This window comes from Natrix helvetica (assembly GCF_964273705.1).
Source record: "Natrix helvetica genome assembly, chromosome: 12".
Classification (NCBI taxonomy): Eukaryota; Metazoa; Chordata; class Lepidosauria; order Squamata; family Natricidae; genus Natrix; species Natrix helvetica.
Window position 1 is genome coordinate 3,949,074 of NC_138556.1, and position 20,571 is coordinate 3,969,644.

The 20,571-nt window shown below is 44.3% G+C and overlaps 1 protein-coding gene across 1 annotated transcript in view; it reads right to left on the reverse strand.

The window, feature by feature from the left end:
* The window catches only part of RAB11A (RAB11A, member RAS oncogene family), a 43,940-nt gene that overhangs the window by 3,862 nt on the left and 19,507 nt on the right, over positions 1–20,571 (reverse strand). Inside the window, exon 4 of the mRNA XM_081965234.1 lies at positions 9,451–9,531. Within this exon, the coding sequence (XP_081821360.1) occupies positions 9,451–9,531 (81 nt within the window). The remainder of the gene's footprint in view (positions 1–9,450; positions 9,532–20,571) is intronic.

A 20,571-nucleotide genomic window follows, 5' to 3' on the forward strand; every position in this document is an offset into this window, starting at 1 on the left:
TGTTACTGACATTCAAGGTGGACACACTTACAGCTTTGGCCCTCAAAGGTTCTGACTTCCAACCCAACATGAAATGATTCTTCCCAACGTGGAGGTCTTAGCAGCGCCACCTCCTAGGCCTGTGATGGCGAACCTATGGCACGCATGCCGGAAGTGGCACACAGAGCCATCTCTCTGGGCACGTGAGCCGTCGCCCATTGCTCTTCTGGGTTCCGGCGCACCGGCCAGTTGGTCTTCACATGTGTGGGAGTGCCAGAAACTGGAAGACCAGGTGGCTGGCGCATATGCGCATGCAGGAAACCGGAAGATCATCTGTGATCATCACATATGCACGGGGCGGCTGCTCTTTTGGCTTCCAGCATGCACGCAGTGCTCCCGTTTCGGCACTCAGTGCAGAAAAGGTTAGCCAACGCTGTCCTAGGTCTGGGGTCAGCAATCTGTGGCTCCGGAGCCGCATGTGGCTCTTTCATCCCTCTGCTGCGGCTCCCTGTCACCAATTGGCTCCACAATTGATAGGGCTTTCGGTTAGGACAGGTAGAGGAAAAAGGATGCTAGGAGGAGACTCTATGGTGGGGGAACCAGACTTCCAGTCAGCAGAGGAAAAAAGACGCCATGCTAGGAGGAGACTCTATGGTGGGGGGAACCGGACTTCAAGTCAGCAGAGTAAAAAAGACGCCATGCTAGGAGGAGACTCTATGGTGGGGGAACCGGACTTCAAGTCAGCAGAGTAAAAAAGACGCCATGCTAGGAGGAGACTCTATGGTGGGGGAACCGGACTTCAAGTCAGCAGAATAAAAAAGACGCCATGCTAGGAGGAGACTCTATGGTGGGGGAACTGGACTTCCGGTTGGCAAAGGAAAAAGGATGCCGCAGTAGGAGGAGATTCTATGGTGGGGGAACCAGACTTCTGGTTGCCTCCAGAATTGAATGGGTTTCTGGTTTGGACCTTTGTGGCTCTTTGAGTGTTTAAGATTGCCGACCCCTGTTCTAGGTCAACCTAGGGAGGTGCTCCAGACAAGAATACAACCAGATGGGCTCCTTCTGCTTTAAATCCAAGATTAAGTCCAGACCATCGATCAAGAAGCAAGCAATACCCCAGTCAAGAAGTTTCCAAAGATAAGAATAAACAGTCCCACCAACTGCCATTGAAGCAGCAGACCCGAGAACAAGGCCACTCCTGTGAACAAGCACTAGCGCTAAACATCCTTAGCGCTAGTGCTTGTTCATGGGAGTGGCCTTGATGTTACCTAGTTGGGTAATGAAATGCCTGTGCAAAAATAATCAAGCTCAGAGAGCACCCCTAATTCTATTTTATTCTTTGCCTTCACAGAATTATTTCACAAGTTTGAAAGTCCATTTCTCCTACCTCGCCTCTACAATCGAACAAACTAGGGAGGAAGTTTGCCATGCGCCCTCTTCTCCAATCCAAGGTGGCGCCGCTGGAGGCTGCCTTGGTGAAATGCTCTCTGATGGTTTCCTCATGTTTTATTATTCTCTGCGGTATCTTTTCTTTTAGGTCCACTGAAAGCATCTGCACCAAGATAAATTCCTTTGTGTGGCCAATCACACTTGGCCAGTAAAGAATTCTATTCTAGTTCTAGTTCGATTTTTCTTTCTGTCAATATTTTTCTTTTCATTTCTAATTCTACTTCTATGCTATTCTACGCTATTCTCTATGCTATGCTATTCTCCTTTTTAAATTATATTCTATTTCTATTTCTATTCTATTTCTATTCTATTTCTATTCTATTTCTATTCTATTTCTATTCTATTTCTATTCTATTTCTATTCTATTTCTATTCTATTTCTATTCTATTTCTATTCTATTTCTATTCTATTTCTATTCTATTTCTATTCTATGTTCTATTCTCTATTCTATTATCTATTCTATTATCTATGCTATCTTAGTCTCCTTTTTAAATTATATTCTATTTCTATTTCTATTCTATTCTACTCGGAGGGTCGTTTTGAGCACTCCGAAGGCTTGAGGGACCTTCAGGAGGCTTCCCTGAAGCCTCCGGAGCAGTCAAAACAAACCTCCGAGTAAACCGTTCCCAAACTTCCGGTTTGACCATAGGGCCGGGTTTTTTGCGCTCCGGAGGCTTCAGGGAAACTCATGAAGCCTCCAGAGCGGGTGGGGAGGCTCTTTTCGCCCTCCCCAGGCTCCTATAAAGGCTCTGGAGCCTGGGGAGGGCGAAAAATGGCTTTAAAAAAGGGTGAACTCAGCTGGCCAGTGCGCACATGCGCGCTGGCCAGCTGACAGGGCAGCGCCTCGCGTGCCCTGACAAATGGCTCCGTGTGCCTCCTGTTGCACGCCTGGTCTAGGCCATCTAACCACTGAAGCGCAGCATCGTTTATATTTTTAAAAAATCAAATACTAGACCTGTATATGCCCTCAGCTTTTACAGGTAGTCCTCAAATTACGACCACAATCAAGCCGAACATTTATGTTGCTAAGTGAGAAATTTCTTAAATGAGTTTTGTGCCCCATTTTACGACGTTTCTTGCCCCATTTGTTAAACGAATGACTGCCGTTGTTAAGTTAGTAACGACGGTTGTTAAATGAACCTGGCTTTCCTATTGACTGTGCGGGTCAGAAGATCGCAAAAGGGGATCCTGTGACCCCAGGACACTGCGACCGTCATAAATGTGAGTCAGTGGCCAAGCCTCTGATCACACGACCATGAGAATGCTGCGGTGGTCGTAATGCGGAAAAGGGTCACAAGTCCCTCTTCTCAGGGCCGTAGTAACTTCGAACTGCTGCAAGTGGGAGACTCACCTGTGCCAGGTATGCCAGCGGCGATTTCATACCTATAATTAATTTTTAAATAATCCCATCGTCTTGACTATTCTGGTAATCTTCCCTCCCCTTGCAATTTGACGGTAAACCTCGACCGGTACTTTGCAGGAGGAACTCCCAGGATTCACATCCTGCCCACTCTATGGCTAGCCACGTGCCAGCCTGAAGGCCTCGAATCAGCTCATGGGATTGGCATGCCTGGAATTTTAGGAGCTGTAAACCCCACGCATCTTGCCTGTGAAAGCTGGTCTGGGCTGAGTCAACTTCTTGGCACGTCTGTAAGTCCTTCCTTGCTGTGCCCTGGCTTCTGTTGACCCAATGCCTTGGCAGAGAGCCCTTCCTGCTTATGGGGATTAAAACCTGTCCTGGGATGACTGGTTTCCACCTGAACTGAGAGGCACTCCAAGCACCGCTTCCAAATTCCAGAAGACCACGTCCTTATCTTCTCTAAGCCGTTAATCAAGCGGAGATCCAGAGGCTCTTCCTACCTCTTCTGACACATAGCTTCGCAAAGGCTACGTTTGAGACTTGCTATAATCCCCGGGTGGTTAATTAGGATATCTGGCCTCTGGCATTTTTCAGGACGTGCATTCCTGAAATAAATCAATCCTGTTGTTTCCTTTAAGTGGGGCAGGGCGGGGGGGGGGGGGGGGGAGAAAAATGAGGCTCCAACAGGATCCAAGACACCTTCTGCTTTCTCAACCGGAAGGGAAACTTTTATCCTGAATTCAGAGGAGCGCTTTTCCCTAACCCCAGGCTCTGGCAAAAGTTACTGATGAGCATTTTTCACACCGTATTCACGTGATGAAAATTTTAGACGCTAGGCAAGTGACTCGTATTTATGACGGTCGCAGTGTCCCGGGGTCATGTGATCTGTGACCTTCTGACAAAGCAAAGTCAACAGGGAAGCCAGATTCACTTAACAATTGTTGTTACTAATTTGAGAGGCGCCATGATTCTCTTCACAAATGTGGCAAGGAAAGTCGTAAAAATGGGTGAAAATTGACTTAATGATGATCTTATTTAGCAACAGAAATTTGGGGGTCAATGATGGCCGTTAAGCCTTCTTCCAAAATGTTTCAGGTGGGCCACAGTTCAGCAGAAACAAAATCCAGAATATGTTTGTCCTTCCAGTTGCCAACATCTGGAGGGATCCCAGAGTGATGTGATGGGACAAGGAGGGTCAGACTGGGCCACCCCCCTGCCTGCTCCCCCTCCTCTGCACAGCTAAGGGCTGACAATCCCCCTGTCCCCAAAGGATCGCACCCAGGGTAACAGGGAAACCTCCCATCCCTGTTTCCCCCCCCCCCCTTCCTTCCACTGCTGTTCAGAATCACCACATTTGTCCCTGCATGTCTCAGTTCAGGCCCATCTTCTCCCACAACGATGGTGGGACTCATCTCGGGGGAGGGGGGGGATTGAGTCTGCCTATCAAGATGAGGTAGACCGGTTGATTTCGTGGTGTGGAGACAATAACTTGGTCCTTAACACCAATAAGACCAAGACGCTTATAGTGGACTACAGAAAGGAATAGATCAGGCATCCAGCCCTCGCTTATCAAGGGAGACCGAGTGGAGCAAGTGGCCAGTTTTAAGTTTCTGGGTGTTAGCATAAAGAGGAACTGATCTGGGGCATCTCACCTTGCAGCCCTGGTCAAAAGGGCCCAGCAGAGATGATTATACTACCTGAGACTTCTCGGGAAACAACTGAATGGAAAACTGCTGGTGATCTTTTACCGCTGCACCATAGAGAGTATTTTAACTTACTGCACCTGTGTCTGGTTTGCCAATTGCACAGGGGCAGATAGGACAGTGCTCCAGAGGGTCAACGTCATTGCCCAGAGGATCAGGGGTTGCCCTCACCCCTCTTTGGAAGAGCTTTAGAGCTCCAACTGCCTTAAGAAAGTTCAAAACATCCTTAAAGATCCATCTCATCCTAGGCACCCTTTTTTTGAACTATTACCATCTGGCAGATGGTACAGGACAATAAAAACAAGGACAAATAGGCTGAAAAACAACTTCTATCCCAGGGCAGTAACCAGATTGAATTCTACTGCATAGTGTAATATTAATGCTGTATCAGGAGTTTCAATTCAATTATATAGCCTGTGAAAGATGTATATTTGTGTTTTTATTTTTATAGTTATAATGTACACTGAAGAGGGCATTTAATTTCATTGTATGAGGTGCACTGACAACAAAGTAAAGTAAGCTAAAACTAAACTAAACCCAAAGCAGCTGCTCCATTATTGTTTTTTATTTAGATAATTTATATGGCCACCCACTCACTCTCTGTTATTCTGAGGACTTACAAAAGAAAAAAAATTGCCCACTTGTTGGAATGGGTGTAGGTGGAAGATTCAGGACTGGTGAATGGCGTGCCTTCAACCAGCCTGGCATTTCAGAGGCTAAGGCTAACTATACTTTCCAAGCTGGGCAGTCATAGAAATAAACACAGCCTTGCCCTGCGTTCGAGGGAAGGGATAAATGACACAGACGCATCCAGATGTGCCTTGGTTCTTGGAGCACGCCAAGGCCACGAGACAGCTGGGGAAAGCAAGAAAGGAAGAAGAGAAGTTTACCAACCAAATATTCAGCCCGGAGTTGGATGCGCCATTAAGGCTTAAAACTTGCAAAACTGACATTTTTATTTTGCGCACCTCTTTTCCATTGGTTGCATTTTTCCTTCTTTTTGTGCTCTTTTCCTAGAGCGGGGCAATATCTTTTTAAAACAAAGACTGAGCTATGGACTTGAAATGCCGCCGTCAGCAAATTCTTTAGTGTCTTTTCTGCAGATCATTTACGGGCGGCATTAACTGCTCAAAAACGAAATGCCTCAACAGTTCCAAAGAATTTCAAAAGAAAAGGAAGTCACTTTTACCACACTGCACGTATGAAGAGCAAAAGCCAGTGGCACCTTCAGGCCGAAGCCAGCTGTGCACGCAAAGGACTTTAACAATCACTTCCACACCCGTATTTCCTGGGACACAAATTCAACTTGTTGCTCTGACCTATAGTAGGCTTCCTGAGAGCACAAAGCAAACTCCTTGTCCCGACAAAAAACCCTTTTATGAATTGACTGTGAATTCTGCTCCTTCGCATCCAGCAAAGTCTTTCAAGGGAGGATTTACGGTCACAGACCTTATCTGGCTTGGAGAGCTCCCAGGCCAACATCTGCAAAACTTGGCAAGGAGTCTCAGAGAGTCACGGAACAATTAAGCGAACTAATTATCTCCTTCAAACTCCCCTCCCCTTTCGCTCCTCTTTTATTTCCTCTGGGAGGGGCCATTCATTGTCCACCTGTGGCCTTACTCCCAAGTCGACCCGTTCTTTAGCTGCTCCCTTTGTCTGGCAACTCTGCGCATGGGCACACTGGGAACAGGCTCCAGCTGTTCTTCTGCCTCACTGATGTCTGACTCTGAAGGCAGCTGATAACTGTCAGATGGCCCTGGCCACATCTCTGCCTCCAACGCAGAGCCCTCCTCAGAGCCTTCCCCAGACTCCAGGACTGGCCCAGGTTTCTCCCCAACCTCCTCACTGTCCGACTCTGCTGCCAGCTCAGCTGGCAGGCCACAATACCTGCAGAATTCTTAAAACGTCCTCAACCTACAAGCACATCAGGAGGGAAAGCTAGTCTCTCTGCTTGTTTGGGGCGTGTGCCTGATGGAACTGATAAACCTTCTTCCTCACTGCTGATATGGACAACCAGGGTATAAGCAATGGCAATTTTAAAAAATTGGAGCCTTCGGATGGGACCACCTGCCTTTCTCTACATGGATTGTAACATAATATATGTGATACCTGCATCGTGGCCCCTTTTTGCAAATTTTTCTGGCCATCCAGATGAATTTGTTTTTGTTCGTTGATTTGCAGGTGCACTGCCTGTTAGTGGACGATCTCTGGAGGGCCAGAGATAGAGGTTGTTCCTCTTTCCTGGTCCTATTAGACCTCTCGGCGGGTTTTGATACCATCGACCATGGTATCCTGCTGCGCCGGCTGGAGGGGTTGGGGGTCCAGGGCACCGTTTTGCGGTGGTTCGGCTCCTACCTTTCTGACAGGACGCAGCGTGTGTTGGCAGGAGAAGAGAGGTCGACCCTATGCCCCCTTACTTGTGGGGTGCCACAGGGGTCGGTCCTCTCGCCACTCCTGTTCAACACATATATGAAGCCGCTGGGTGAGATCATCCGTGGTTTCGGGGTGGGATACCATCTGTACGCTGATGATACTCAGCTGTACTTTTCCACCCCGAACCACCCCAACGAGGCCATCGAAGTGATGTCCCGGTGTGTGGAAGCCGTACGGATCTGGATGGATGACAACCGACTCAAGCTCAACCCCTCCAAGACGGAGTGGCTGTGGGTACCAGCTCCCCGGTTCAGCCAATTAACTCCATCATTGGCCATTGGGGGCATTCAACTTGCCCCCGTGGAGCGGGCGTGCAATTTGGGCGTCCTCCTGGATGCCCGGCTGTCCATGGATGACCATGTGACAGCCGTGGCAAGGGGGGCGTTCCACCAGGTTTGCCTGGTGCGCCAATTGCGCCCCCTACTGGACCGGGACGCTTTACGCACAGTCACTCATGCGCTGGTGACGTCTCGCTTGGACTACTGTAACACTCTCTACATGGGGCTTCCCTTGAAATGCACCCGGAGGCTACAGTTGGTCCAGAACGCAGCCGCGCGGGTAATTATGGGGAGTACTAGGTACTCCCATGTGACACCGTTCCTGCGCGAGCTGCACTGGCTTCCTGTGGTCTATCGGGTGCGTTTCAAGGTTTTGATAACAATCTTTAAAGCGCTCCATGGCTCAGGACCTAGTTACTTGCGGGATCGTATTCTGCCCCATACATCCCTGCGACCAATTAGCTCGCACAGAGAGGGCCTCCTCCAGGTGCCGTCCACCAGACAGTGTCGAGGGGCGGCGCCTAGGAGTAGAGCCTTCTCTGTGGCGGGCCCAGCCCTGTGGAATGACCTCCCTCCGGATATTAGGAATACCTCTGACCTTCTTTACTCCTTTCGTGTAAAGCTCAAGACCCACCTTTTTCAAGTTGCTGGCCTGGCTCAACTTTGATCCAACTATATCGCTCCTGACGGGTTTTTAAATGGGTATTTTAATTATATTTAATTATCTAGGGGTTTTTAAATACTGTATTTTAATTGTTTTTATTTATCAGCCGACCTCCTCCTTGTGTGTGTGTCTCGGTACATGTCTTTGTCATATGTTTGTTTTGTCCACATATTTATTTCATATGTTTCATTGTACGCCGCCCCGAGTCCTGCGGGAGAGGGTGCGGCTAAGAAATAAATATTTATTATTATTATTATTATTATTATTATTATTATTATTATTATTATTATTATTATTATTATTATTATTATTATTATTATTATTATTATTATTATTATTATTATTATTGTTGTTGTTACCCATGATGCATCAGCATTTGGCCAGGTGGCAGATGGAACACTTTGAGAAGTAAGGATGGGATGGCAGCTACCCTGGTTTACCCATTTCTTTCTTCAAGTTCATAATCTTCTACTGTTTGGGCATTACGTTTTTATGGAGGAGCCCGGTGGCTCATGAGGTTAGAATGCTAGGCTGAGGATCAGCAGGCTCGCGTTTGAGTCATGTTACTGCTGCAGGATGGGGTGAGCTCCTGCCAACCCAGGAGTTTAAAAGCAGGTAACCACGAGTAGATTAATGGGTACCCCTTCAGTGGGAAACGTCACGGGGACATAAAAGGAGCCCCCAACTAGGTGTCCCCCTGGCAATAGTGATGTCACCGGCAATTTTTTTTTTTTTGCCACAGAAGCACTTTGGTGGGGGGATTTAGAATAGAATAACAGAGTTGGAAGGGACCTTGAGGTCTTCTAGTCCAACCCCCTGCTTAGGCAGGAAATCCTACACCACTTCAGACAAATGGTTATCCAGCATTTTCTTAAAGACTTCTAATGTTGGAGCAACTTTCACAACTTCTGGAGGCAATTTCTGTTCCACTGATTAATTATTCTGTCAGGAAATTTCTCCACAGTTCTAAGTTGCTTCTCTCCTTGATTAGTTTCCACCCATTGCTTCTTGTTCTACCCTCAGGTGCCTTGGAGAATAGTTTGACTCCCTCTTCTTTGTGGCAACCCCTGAGATATTGGAAGACTGCTATCATGTCTATTAAACTAAACATACCCATTTTCTGCAACCGTTCTTCATATGTTTTAGCCAGTCCCCTAATCATCTTTGTTGCTCTTCTCTGCACTCTTTCTAGAGTCTCCACATCTTTTCTACATCGTGGCGACCAAAACTGAATGCAGGATTCCAAGTGTGGCCTTACCAAGGCCTCATAAAGTGGTAGTAACACTTCCTTCTCCTTTTCATTCTAACATTTAGAATGAATGTTACATTCATTCTCTAACATTTCATTTCTTCTTTCAGAGGGAACTACTGTACATTGGAGAACAGCAGCAGTGAGTGATGGAGAGTGGCAAGAGGCGAGCAGAATTTCTCCCAAAGCATTCCTCATTCAGGAAGGGGTCCTGAGGCTGGTCCTTGAGCCCAAGCGCTAAAGCCACCTTTGAAGGCCCAAGTCAGCCAGTCAGACCCTTTTTAAGAACTTGAGGGACAAGGATACCTCTACGTGGCCTCTAAGGCCCCACTCACCAGTCAGGATGGTCTGGAAAGCAGCTTCCACATTTGTCGAGTCCAAAGCAGAGGTTTCGATAAACGACAGGCCGTTCTTTTCTGCGGGAAAGAAGACAGGCTGGTCAGGGAATTGGCCTGGGAGAGTCTCCTGACCTTGGGAAGTGGCAAGGGGAGGACAAAATGGACACCTGGCTTTCTCAGTTGCCCATCACAGCCGGAGTACCAAAACACTGAGGTCGGCTTCTGCATTACCAGCTATAATGTCTCACTGCAAATTGTGTCATTGGGGTTGAGATCTGACTCCACCACCCTTCTGGTTTTACAAAAGACCCCCGTGGGGAACCGATGAGGGCTCGCTATGCTGGAAGTGGCTGGTTGAGTGAGAGACAAAAGTCCAGCCTTGTATCCTTGATTTTAACCTTCGTTTTACTTGTCAATCTTAATAGCAATAGCACAGGGGTGTCCAAACTTGGCAACTTTAAGACTTGTGGACTTCAACTCCCAGAATTCCCCAGCCAGCTGGCTGGGGAATTCTGGGAGTTGAAGTCCACAAGTCTTAAAGTTGCCAAGTTTGGACACCCCTGCAATAGCACTTAGACTTATATACCGCTTCACAGTGATTTACAACCCTCTCTGAGCCGTTGGCATCTTGTCCCCAACAATCTGGGTCCTCATTTAACTGACCTTGGAAGGCTGAGTCAACCTTGAGCCGGTCAGGATCGAACTGCTGGCAGTCAGCAGAGTTAGCCTGCAATACTGCATTCTAACCACTACTATGCTAGAATTGAACAGAACAGAATAGAATAGGAGAATACAAATAGCACTTAAGACTTATATATCACTTCACAGTGCTTTACAGCCCTCTCTAAGCGGTTTACAGAGTCAGCCTCTTGCCCCCAACAATCTGGGTCCTCATTTTACCCACCTCGGAAGGATGGAAGGCTGAGTCAATCTTGAACCTGGTGAGATTCGAACTGCCAAATTGCAGTCAGCAGAAGTAGCCTGCAGTACTGCACTCTAACCACTGCACCACCATGACTATTTTAATGCTTTTATACTACTGCAACCCACTCACAATCCTTCAGAACAGAGATGGGCAGCATATTTAATATAGATATACAGATAGTCTTCAACTTATAACAGTTCATTTAGTGACCGTTCAAAACTACAAAACAGCACTTAAAAAGTGGTTAAAGTGGTTTATGACTTTTTCACGCTTACAATCCTTGTCGCATCCCCATGGTTATGTGATCAAAATTCAAACACTTGGCAACTGATTCATATTCATGACGACTGCAGTGTATTGGGCTCATGCAATCCCCTTTTGCGACCTTCTGAGAAGCTAAGTCAATGGGGAAGGCAGATATCACTTAAACCAATTGGATTACAAGCTTAACAACTGTAGCAAGAAAAGTCATAAAATGGGGCAACATCTGTCTCACTTAGCAACAGAAATGTTGAGCTCAATTGTGGTTGTAAGTTGAGCACTGCATGAATATAGATTAAATCGATATACAGTACATACCGTATTTTTCAGACTATAAGAGGCACCGGGGTATAAGACGCACCAAGATTTCGAAGAGGTAAGTAAGAAAAAAACGTTTTTGTCCTCCCTGGCCCCCAGGGCTGGGGGAAGGGAAAAACACCCTTGTTTTTCACCAAAATGGGGGGGGGGGATTTTTCCCTTCCCCAGCCCTGCTGTTTTGTGACCTTTCTTGCCACTGTTGTTAAGTGAACCACCGCAGTTGTTGTTAAGTTAGTAATGCTTTTTTTAGTGAATCTGATTTCCCCATTGACTTTGCTTGAGCAGAAAGTTATAAAAAGTGGTCACTTGTCCCCAGGTCTCTGCACCCGTCATAAATATGAATCAGTTGCCAAGCATCTAAATTTTGATCCCCTGACCATAGGGACCTCCGAGGTTCTTTGTGATTCTGAGTCTATATTGCACAACACATCCAGATTTCTCTTTCTGCTGCCTTTTGCGTTGCACTGACGAATTTGGCTAGAGTTTAGCGTGCAAGCAAACAAGGACGAGAGCTTTTTCATTTTCATTCTCTCTCTCTCTCTCTCTCTCTCTCTCTCTCTCTCCCCCTCCCTCCCTCTCTCCCTTCCTGGCGGGGTGGGGGAAGGCAAAAACACCCCCGTTTTTTGACCATTTTTCACAGGAAGCCAGAAATGCTGTATTTGGTGTATAAGACGCACCAACATTTCCACGGTCTTTTAAGGGGGGGGGGCGTCTTATACTCCGAAAATTACGCTATATATTGAGATAGAGATAGATTGACATAACGGCAGTCTTCCAAAATTTGAGGGGTTCTCATAGAGAAGAGGGGGTTGACTTGTTCTCCAAAGCACCAACATGCAGGAGAAGAAGCAATGAGAAGCTTGCTAAAGAGAGACCCAATCTAGAATTAAGGAGAAATTTCCCGACAGTAGGAACAATTAATCAATGGAACAGTTTTCCTCCTGGAGTTGTGGGTGGTGTGCCATCACTGGAAGTTTTCAAAGCAAGACTGGACAGCCAATTGTCCAAAATTGTATAAGGTCTCCTGCCTTGGGCATGGAGTTAACACTAGAAGACCTTCAAAGTCCCTTCCAACCCTAGGAGTCTATAAGTCAATACAACTGCAGAGTTGGAAGGGACCTTGGAGGTCTTCTAGTCCAACCCCCTGCCTAGGCAGGAAACCCTATACCGTTTCAGACAAATGGCTATCCAGCATCTTCTTAAAGACTTCCAGTGTTGGGGCATTCACAACTTCTGGAGGCCATTTCTGTTCCACTGGTTAATTGTTCTCACTGCCAGGAAATTTCTCCTCAGTTCTAAGTTGCTTCTCTCCTTGATTAGTTTCCACCCATTGCTTCTTGTTCTGCCTTCAGGTGCCTTGGAGAATAGTTTGACTCCCTCTCTTCTTTGGGGCGGCCCCTGAGATATTGGAAGGCTGCTATCAAGTCACCCCTGGTCCTTCTTTTCTCTAGACCAGCCAAACTCAAATCCTGCAACTGTTTTTCATGTGTCTTTGTATATAGAATAGAATAGAATAGAATAGAATAGAATAGCAGGGTTGGAAGGGGTCTTGGAGGTCTTCTAGTCCAACCCCGTTTATGCAGGAAACCCTGCATCACTTCAGACAAATGGCTATCCAACATCTTCTTAAAGACTTCCAGTGTTGGGGCATTCACAACTTCTGGAGGCAAGTTTTTCCACTGATTAATTGTTCTAACTGTCAGGAAATTTCTCCTCAGTTCTAAGTTGCTTCTCTCCTTGATCAGTTTCCACCCATTGCTTCTTGTTCTGCCCTCAGGTGCCTTGGAGAATAGTTTTATTCCCTCGTCTTTGTGGCAACCCTTGAGATATTGGAAGACTGCTATCATGTCTCCCCTAGTCCTTCTTTCTCTTAAGCTAAACATGCCCAGTTCCTGCAACCGTTCTTCATATGTTTTAGTCTCCAGTCCCCTAATCATCTTTGTTGCTCTTCTCTGCACTCTTTCTAGAGTCTCCACATCTTTTTTACATCGTGGCGACCAGAACTGAATGCAGTATTCCAAGTGTGGCCTTACCAAGGCATTATAAAGTGGCATTAACACTTCACGTGATCTTGATTCTATCCCTCTGTTTACATAGCCTAGAACTGTGTTGGCTTTTTTGGCAGCTGCTGCACACGGCTGGTGCGTAGAGTCTGTAGAGATTCTCAGACACCCAGGTGATGGTTGTCCCAGAGGTGCTTTTTCAGGAGGCAATTCGACTTCGTTATTGTTGATTTTTCTTTTGGAGACCATTCCCCACTCTCCTGTCAGAAGCTTCTTGGATGAGAAGAGAAACATCTTCAAAAAAGGTCCAGTTGCCTCCTGAAAAAGCACCTTTGGGACCTTGTGAGTCTACGTTTCAATTCTTCTCCAAGCCTTTCTTAGCCAAACTGTCAGTGCCAGAATATTTTTATGGTGCTTTGTTTGCCTAAGGAGACATAAGAACAGTTTCTCTTTGTTGAACAGAACCAGGTGACTTCACCGCTTCTGTTTTTCTTTCCAGGGTGGGGTGTGGTGGCATTTTGCAATATAAAGTGGAAACGGTTAACACTAGGGTGGATTCGGGTAAGGTAAATTTTTAAAGATAAGGAGGTTATGTCAATGATAAAATGGTAATTTAGAAAGTAAAACTGTTTGAATTGTATAATTAAAGCGATGTGTCGTATTGAGATGTTTCAAATTCAATTTGAATGTGTACATTCCATTATTTTATAGTATAAAAAAGGTTTCTGCCTTACAGCTTAATGGGTAACATTAAGATCTCCAGTGCAGTGCTATTTGCTTTATTTTACTTTTACTTTACTTTGTCACTGCACCTCACACAGTGAAATTAAATGCCATCTTCATTATAACTATAAAAATAAAACACAAGCACACATCCTTCACATGTTGTATAATTGAAACTGAAAACCCGATATTGCATTAATATTGCACTATACAGTAGAATTCAATACAGTTACTGCCCTGGGATAGAAGATGTTTTTCAGCCTTTTTCTTTTTATTGTCCTGTACCGTCTGCCAGACGGTAATAGTTCAAAAAAAGGGTGTCCGGGATGAGATGGATCGTTAAGAATATTTTGAACTTTCTTAAGGCAGCGAGAGCTATAAAGCTCTTCCAAAGAGGGGAGAGGAGCAACCAATGATCCTCTGGGCAATTTATTATTTATAACTGTTATAAATACTGCATTCAGTTCTGGTCGCCACGATGTAAAAAAGATGTGGAGCCTCTAGAAAGAGTGCAGAGAAGAGCAACAAAGATGATTAGGGGGCTGGAGACTAAAACATAGGAAGAACGGTTGCAGGAACTGAGCAAGGCTAGTTTAATGAAAAGAAGGACTAGGGGAGACATGATAGCAGTCTTCTGATATCTCAGGGGTTGCCACAAAGAAGAGGGAGTCAAACTATTCTCCAAGGCACCTGAGGGCAGGACAAGAAGCAATGGGTGGAAACTAATCAAGGAGAGAAGCAACTTAGAACTGAGGAGAAATTTCCTGACAGTGAGAACAATTCATCAGTGGAACAGAAGTTGCCTCCAGAAGTTGTGAGAGCCCCAACACTGGAAGTCTTTAAGAAGATGCTGGATAGCCATTTGTCTGAAACGGTATAGGGTTTCCTGCCTAGGCAGGGGGTTGGACTAGAAGGCCTCCAAGGTCCCTTCCAACTCTACTATTGTATTGTATTGTTAAAAAAAAACCAAACCAAATCGAAAAGAAAAAAAGGAACTACTTGGAAAAGTAGGTAGGCTTTTTTGATTTCTAACGTACTCCTTTTTATTCAGCTAATTTGCAGCATGCGTAAACTTTTATGAACCACACTCTGAATATATTTCTTTTTCCAAGGGATTTGTGGAACAAATTGGGAAAGGGAGAAGTCAAGAGTGAAACCTTTGCTTCTGGCTGGCCCAAGGCTTGGAATGAGGAGTGGTTGAAAACCATACGGGTAGTCCTCGACTGACAGCAACTGAGCCCAACGTTTCTGTTGCTAAGCGAGACAGCTGTTCAGTGAGTTTTGCCCCCTTTTAAGACCTTTCTTGCCACAGCTGTTAAGCAAATCACTGCAGTTGTGAAATTATGGTTGTTAAGTGAACCTGGTTCCCCCTTTGCTGGTCAGAAGATTGCAAAAGAGGACCACATGACCCCGGGACACTGCAACCGTCATAAATATGAGTCAGTTGCCAAGCGTCTAAATTTTGATCATGGGGATGCAGCAACTGTCAGAAGTGTGAAAAATGGCCATAAGTCACTTTTTTCAGTGGGGTTGTAACTTTGAACGGTCACTAAATGAACTGATCCTGAGTCACTGCAACCGTCATAAAAACAGGCCAGTTGTCAAGCATCTGAATTTTGACCATGTAGCTATGGGGACGCAGGAGCTGTCGTAAGAGTGGAAAACAGCCGTAAGTCGCTTTTTTCAGTGTCACTGTAACTTTGAAGAGTCATCAAATGAATAGTACGAAACGCGGCTACCTGTGTGGTCTTTATAACTCACACCTTTTTTATTTATTTGATTTTTTAAAAAGCTTCTTTCATCAGAAGGGCAAGAATATTTTTTAAATTACGGGGGGAAAAAGAGTGAACGTCAAAACTGGCTTAAAGTCAACCTTTTTCCACTGTACAACTTCTTGTTTTCCCTTCCTCAGCGATTAGCAAAACGTCCTGTGCTCAGACAGGATGGAATTTTGCAATCCTCAGAGAAGGGCATTTTGGTGCAAGAGGCTGAATGGGGAATTGAGGAAGGGGGAAGCACGCCATTTCTCTCGCACCCAATCCAATTGCATTTTCCTCCTTCTCTCCCCCCCCCCACTCCCCTAATCAGAAATCTTCTCTTGACTGCAAGGGGGATATAAATCAAGCCTTTTTAATCATGATTAGTGCAAAGGATCCAATGTCACTTTCCAGAATGAAATAAACCCAAGTCTGAAACTCAGATTTATTCCCATGAGGTCACGACACAAGGCTCCATCGTTTAATTGCTCCTGCCCTTGGGGGGACGGGGGGGGGGGAAGAGGAGAGAGAAGGAGGGAAAAAGTGCAGACCCTTGTTTAATTTTTTTTAAAAGCCCAGCTACTGTTTAGCTGATCTGCACTCCCGTTGATGGGATTGATAGGTCACTAAAATATAATTCTCGTTGACAAATATGCAAAGGAAAGCAGTTCCAGGCACCAGCAATTTCGCTGGACAGACTATCAGGAAAGTCAGGAGAAGATAAGATAAGGGGTGTGTGTGTGTGTGAAAGATCTGCTGAAGTATTTGACGGGCTGCCACAAAGAAGGGGGGGGGGTGTCAACCTATTTTCCAAAGCATCTGAAGGCAGGACAAGAAGCATCAGATGGAAACTAATCAAGGAAAGAAGCAACCTGGAATTGAGGAATTTCAGGACAGTGAGGACAATTAACCAGTGGAACAGCTTGCCACAAGAAGTTGTGGGTGCTCCATCACTGGAGGCTTTTAAGAAGATACTGGACAGCCATTTGTTCTGAATGGTATAGGGTACCCTGCTTGAGCAGAGGGTTGGACTAGAAGACCTCCAAGGTCCCTTCCAACTCTGTTATTCTGTTATTAACCAAAGTAGGCTGGAAAGAGGGAGATAAATTGAGGCAAAAACCTGCTAAATACAGAGCAAGACCTCCGATTACATCGACCGGGAATCCTCATCTTATGAACAATCACTTAGTGATGATTTGAAGTTACGACTCCCCTGCCCAAAAGCTACTTACGACTCAGTTCCAGAGATGTGACGGCTGAACACGTCCTTGCAGTCACATGAGTGCATTTTGGGCACTTGGCAAGCAGCTCACTTGCACAGCCAGCTATGTAGTCATAGGACTAAGATTGATGTTTTTTGCCAGTTTCCTGCATTTTTGGTAGGTTTCTGGCCAAAAAAATAACTTTTTGGGATAACGTACATGGATTCACTTAAGCATCATGGCATTTGCTTAATGACTGCCATGTTCACTTAACTGTTGCCTCGATATATGACCCTCCTGACTTAAGTCATAAAATCAGATCTGGTCCCATGGGTGCCTCGATATACGACCATCCTGACAAGTCATCAAATCAAATCTGGTCCCATGGATGCCTCGATATACGACCATCCTGACTTAAGTCAAAAAATCAAATCTGGTCCCATGGATGCCTCGATATACGACCCTCCTGACTTAAGTTATAAAATCAGATCTGATCCCATGGGTGCCTCGATATACGTCCATCGTAACTTAAGTCATAAAATCAGATCTAGTCCCATGGGTGCCTCGATATACGACCTTCCTGACTTAAGTCATAAAATCAGATCTGGTCCCATGGGTGCCTCGATATACGTCCATCGTAACTTAAGTCATAAAATCAGATCTAGTCCCATGGGTGCCTCGATATACGACCTTCCTGACTTAAGTCATAAAATCAGATCTGGTCCCATGGGTGCCTCAATATATGGCCATCCTGACTTAAGTCATAAAATCAGATCTGGTCCCATGGGTGCCTCGATATACGACCTTCCTGACTTAAGTCATAAAATCAGATCTGGTCCCATGGGTGCCTCGATATACGTCCATCGTAACTTAAGTCATAAAATCAGATCTAGTCCCATGGGTGCCTCGATATACGACCTTCCTGACTTAAGTCATAAAATCAGATCTGGTCCCATGGGTGCCTCGATATACGTCCATCGTAACTTAAGTCATAAAATCAGATCTAGTCCCATGGGTGCCTCGATATACGACCTTCCTGACTTAAGTCATAAAATCAGATCTGGTCCCATGGGTGCCTCAATATACGGCCATCCTGACTTAAGTCATAAAATCAGATCTGGTCCCACGGGTGCCTCGATATACGACCATCGTGAGTTATGGAAATTCCGGGCTCCATTATGGTGGCAAATGCAGGACTATTTCTATCAGCAGTTCTCCTATTTTTGAGTCCTGTAAACAGTTTTGGCCACAAATTAAACACACCCAGAAGGACTTCACCTTCACCACTGATCCATGACCTCTCCGGTCCTCGTACAGGAAAGGACTACAAACAACTTCTAAGCAAGAATCAACAAGGAAACAGAGGAAGGAAATTTTGTTTCGGCTGAACGGGATTCAGAGAGAAACCGAGACGGGGGATCGGTAGCTCAGCAGAGATTTAGAAATAAGGGCACTGAGATGCCTTAAGCACATCTAAGAATAATGTGCAAACAAGCAAACAAATAAAAAAAGATTTTGCAGCCCTTTTTTTGTTGTTGTCAGGCTGACCCGGGTGGGAGGGAAAGATCTCAGTCAGGTCTTAATTTCAACAAGCACAAAGTGAATTGAATTTCAGCTTAGAAGAGTCTTCGCGGGAAACTGAACAGGGAGGATACCAAGCGAGGCACTACGGCTATTGATTTTACTAAAGGTTTTATGGATTATGGATTACAAATGGATAAGATGGAATAATAAATGGAGCAAGCGCTCCTCACCACACAGAAAAGGAAAAAAAATCGTAATTTGATAAAGATTAAAACAAGATATAATTTGCCTACATTTCTTTTGTTCTTAAAAAAGGGACACTTTATACAAATACAGGGAAAGAATTTATTTCAGCAGGAAAAAAATACCACCTGTATATTAATTAATTGAAATTAATTGTATATTAATCCCCAACTAAAACCAGAACTTGTACTGACTGACGCTCATAGCAGATTCATTGGTGATGGACATTAATTTGCTAAGACTTTTGGTCCTGGGAATTTATGCCCCAAATGAGGATAAAGTACTGTTCTGTAAATGATTTATGGGGAGATTAATAAGTTTTTCTAAAGAAAAATTGGTGTTTGAAATGGGTTGGAGTGATCTCCCACAACCGGATAGAGCTTTTGAGAAAAAAAGATTAAAAATCGCTCAAGATAAATTACCCTTTTAAAAAAAAACAATTTAATGGACATTTTAGGGCTATTTGATTATAGAGAGAGAAAAATGGCTTGAATTGCCTACAAGTACACATATTTTTAAGAAAGACCTAGTTCTTGTTTAAGAATAGATATGACTGGATTTCAAAGAACTTGGCTTCTGAGATTTCTAAAGGAGAGATATTACAAAGGACTTTTTCAGATCATAATCCTGTGAGCCTGGTTTATAAAAGGAAAACTGGTTCTTTCACACGGTGACTACATGAAATGTCACAGAAAGGAGTAATAGTGGAGGACTGTAAAAAGAAATTTAAAAGAATGTCTTTGAATAAAAGTTTAGATAAAGGCACTGATTTAAGAATGGCTAGGAATGCGCGCGTGAAGTTTTTATTAGAGATCATTTTATACAATATAAGAGTGTGCTCCAAAAGAAGAGACAAGAGGAAACACAAGCTATTTTGGAGGAGATAAAGGAAAAAAAGAAATTCACAGAGAAGATAAGGATTTCTCAACCGATTAAGCTATTAGAATGGCAGTTATCCAGGATAACGCAAAGAAAAATAGAAGTAAAAATGAAGTATGTGGAACAAAGAATTTTGAGTTTGCAAATAAACCAGGGAGGTAAGTGGCTGACATTTAAATTACAGAAGGAAAAATATATTCTGTTAAAGGACAATGAGGCCATGAGAAAAGCATTTTATCAATATTATCCTAACTTGTACAAAGGAAGTGACATCACTTTAGAAAAAATAGATGAATATCTAAAGAAACGCACATTCCTGAGAATTCTGAGACAAATTATGAATGGATTTCTAAGAATAAAGGAAGTTTTTGAAGCTATATAAAAGATTAAACTGCTCCCCGGACCGATGGATTATTAGGTTTTATTATAAATGGTTTGAGGGTGAACTGTTACAACCTCTAGAAATTACCATGAACCAAGATAGTAAGTCTCCAGGGAGTTGAAAAGAGGCCAATATAGCACTAAGTACCTAAAAAAGGGTCAAGATTGGACCTTAACAAGAAATTATAGACCAATACTGTTATTTACTTATTAATGAAGTGGTATATAAGTCTAAGTGCTATCGCTAATAATTACAAGTTGTTTGCCACAATTCTAATTGATAAACTGAAAATAATATTACAAAAATGTATTCAGGAGGATTAATACGGATTTTTAGCTAAAAGACCTCACTGGAGTTGTATTGGCCTTTTTGGGAATATTTGGAGCAACATCATAGTGAAAAAACAAAGCTGAATTGATTTTCTTAGATGCAGAGAAGGCCTTTGACCAATTAGAACGGGGCTTTGCTGTTCAAGATTTTGGAAGATATGAATTTTGGAGAATCTATGTATATATAAAAATGGCTGTGTGTGTATGTTCCAGCATAACTCTGGAACGCTTTGAGCAATTTCAACCAAACTTGGTGCACAGATGACTTACTTTCTGGAAAAAAATACTGTAGGGTAAGACACCCCTAACATCCCCTGGGGGGGGTGTTCTGTTACAATACAGCCTGTTGTGCCTTAAAAAGGATTCTACTGTACTGCCGTAAAATGGCTTCTACTATACAGCGCATGGAGTTGCCATGGTAACGGCTTGACAGTATTCTACAAGGGGGCTCCCTCTGGTAAGGGGGAAAATCTAACATTAGAAATTACGTTTGGTCCGGACATTTCCTTCTATAAATAAATACCCGGATAATGCCGGGTTATCATCTAATATTTTATAAAACAGGTAAAACT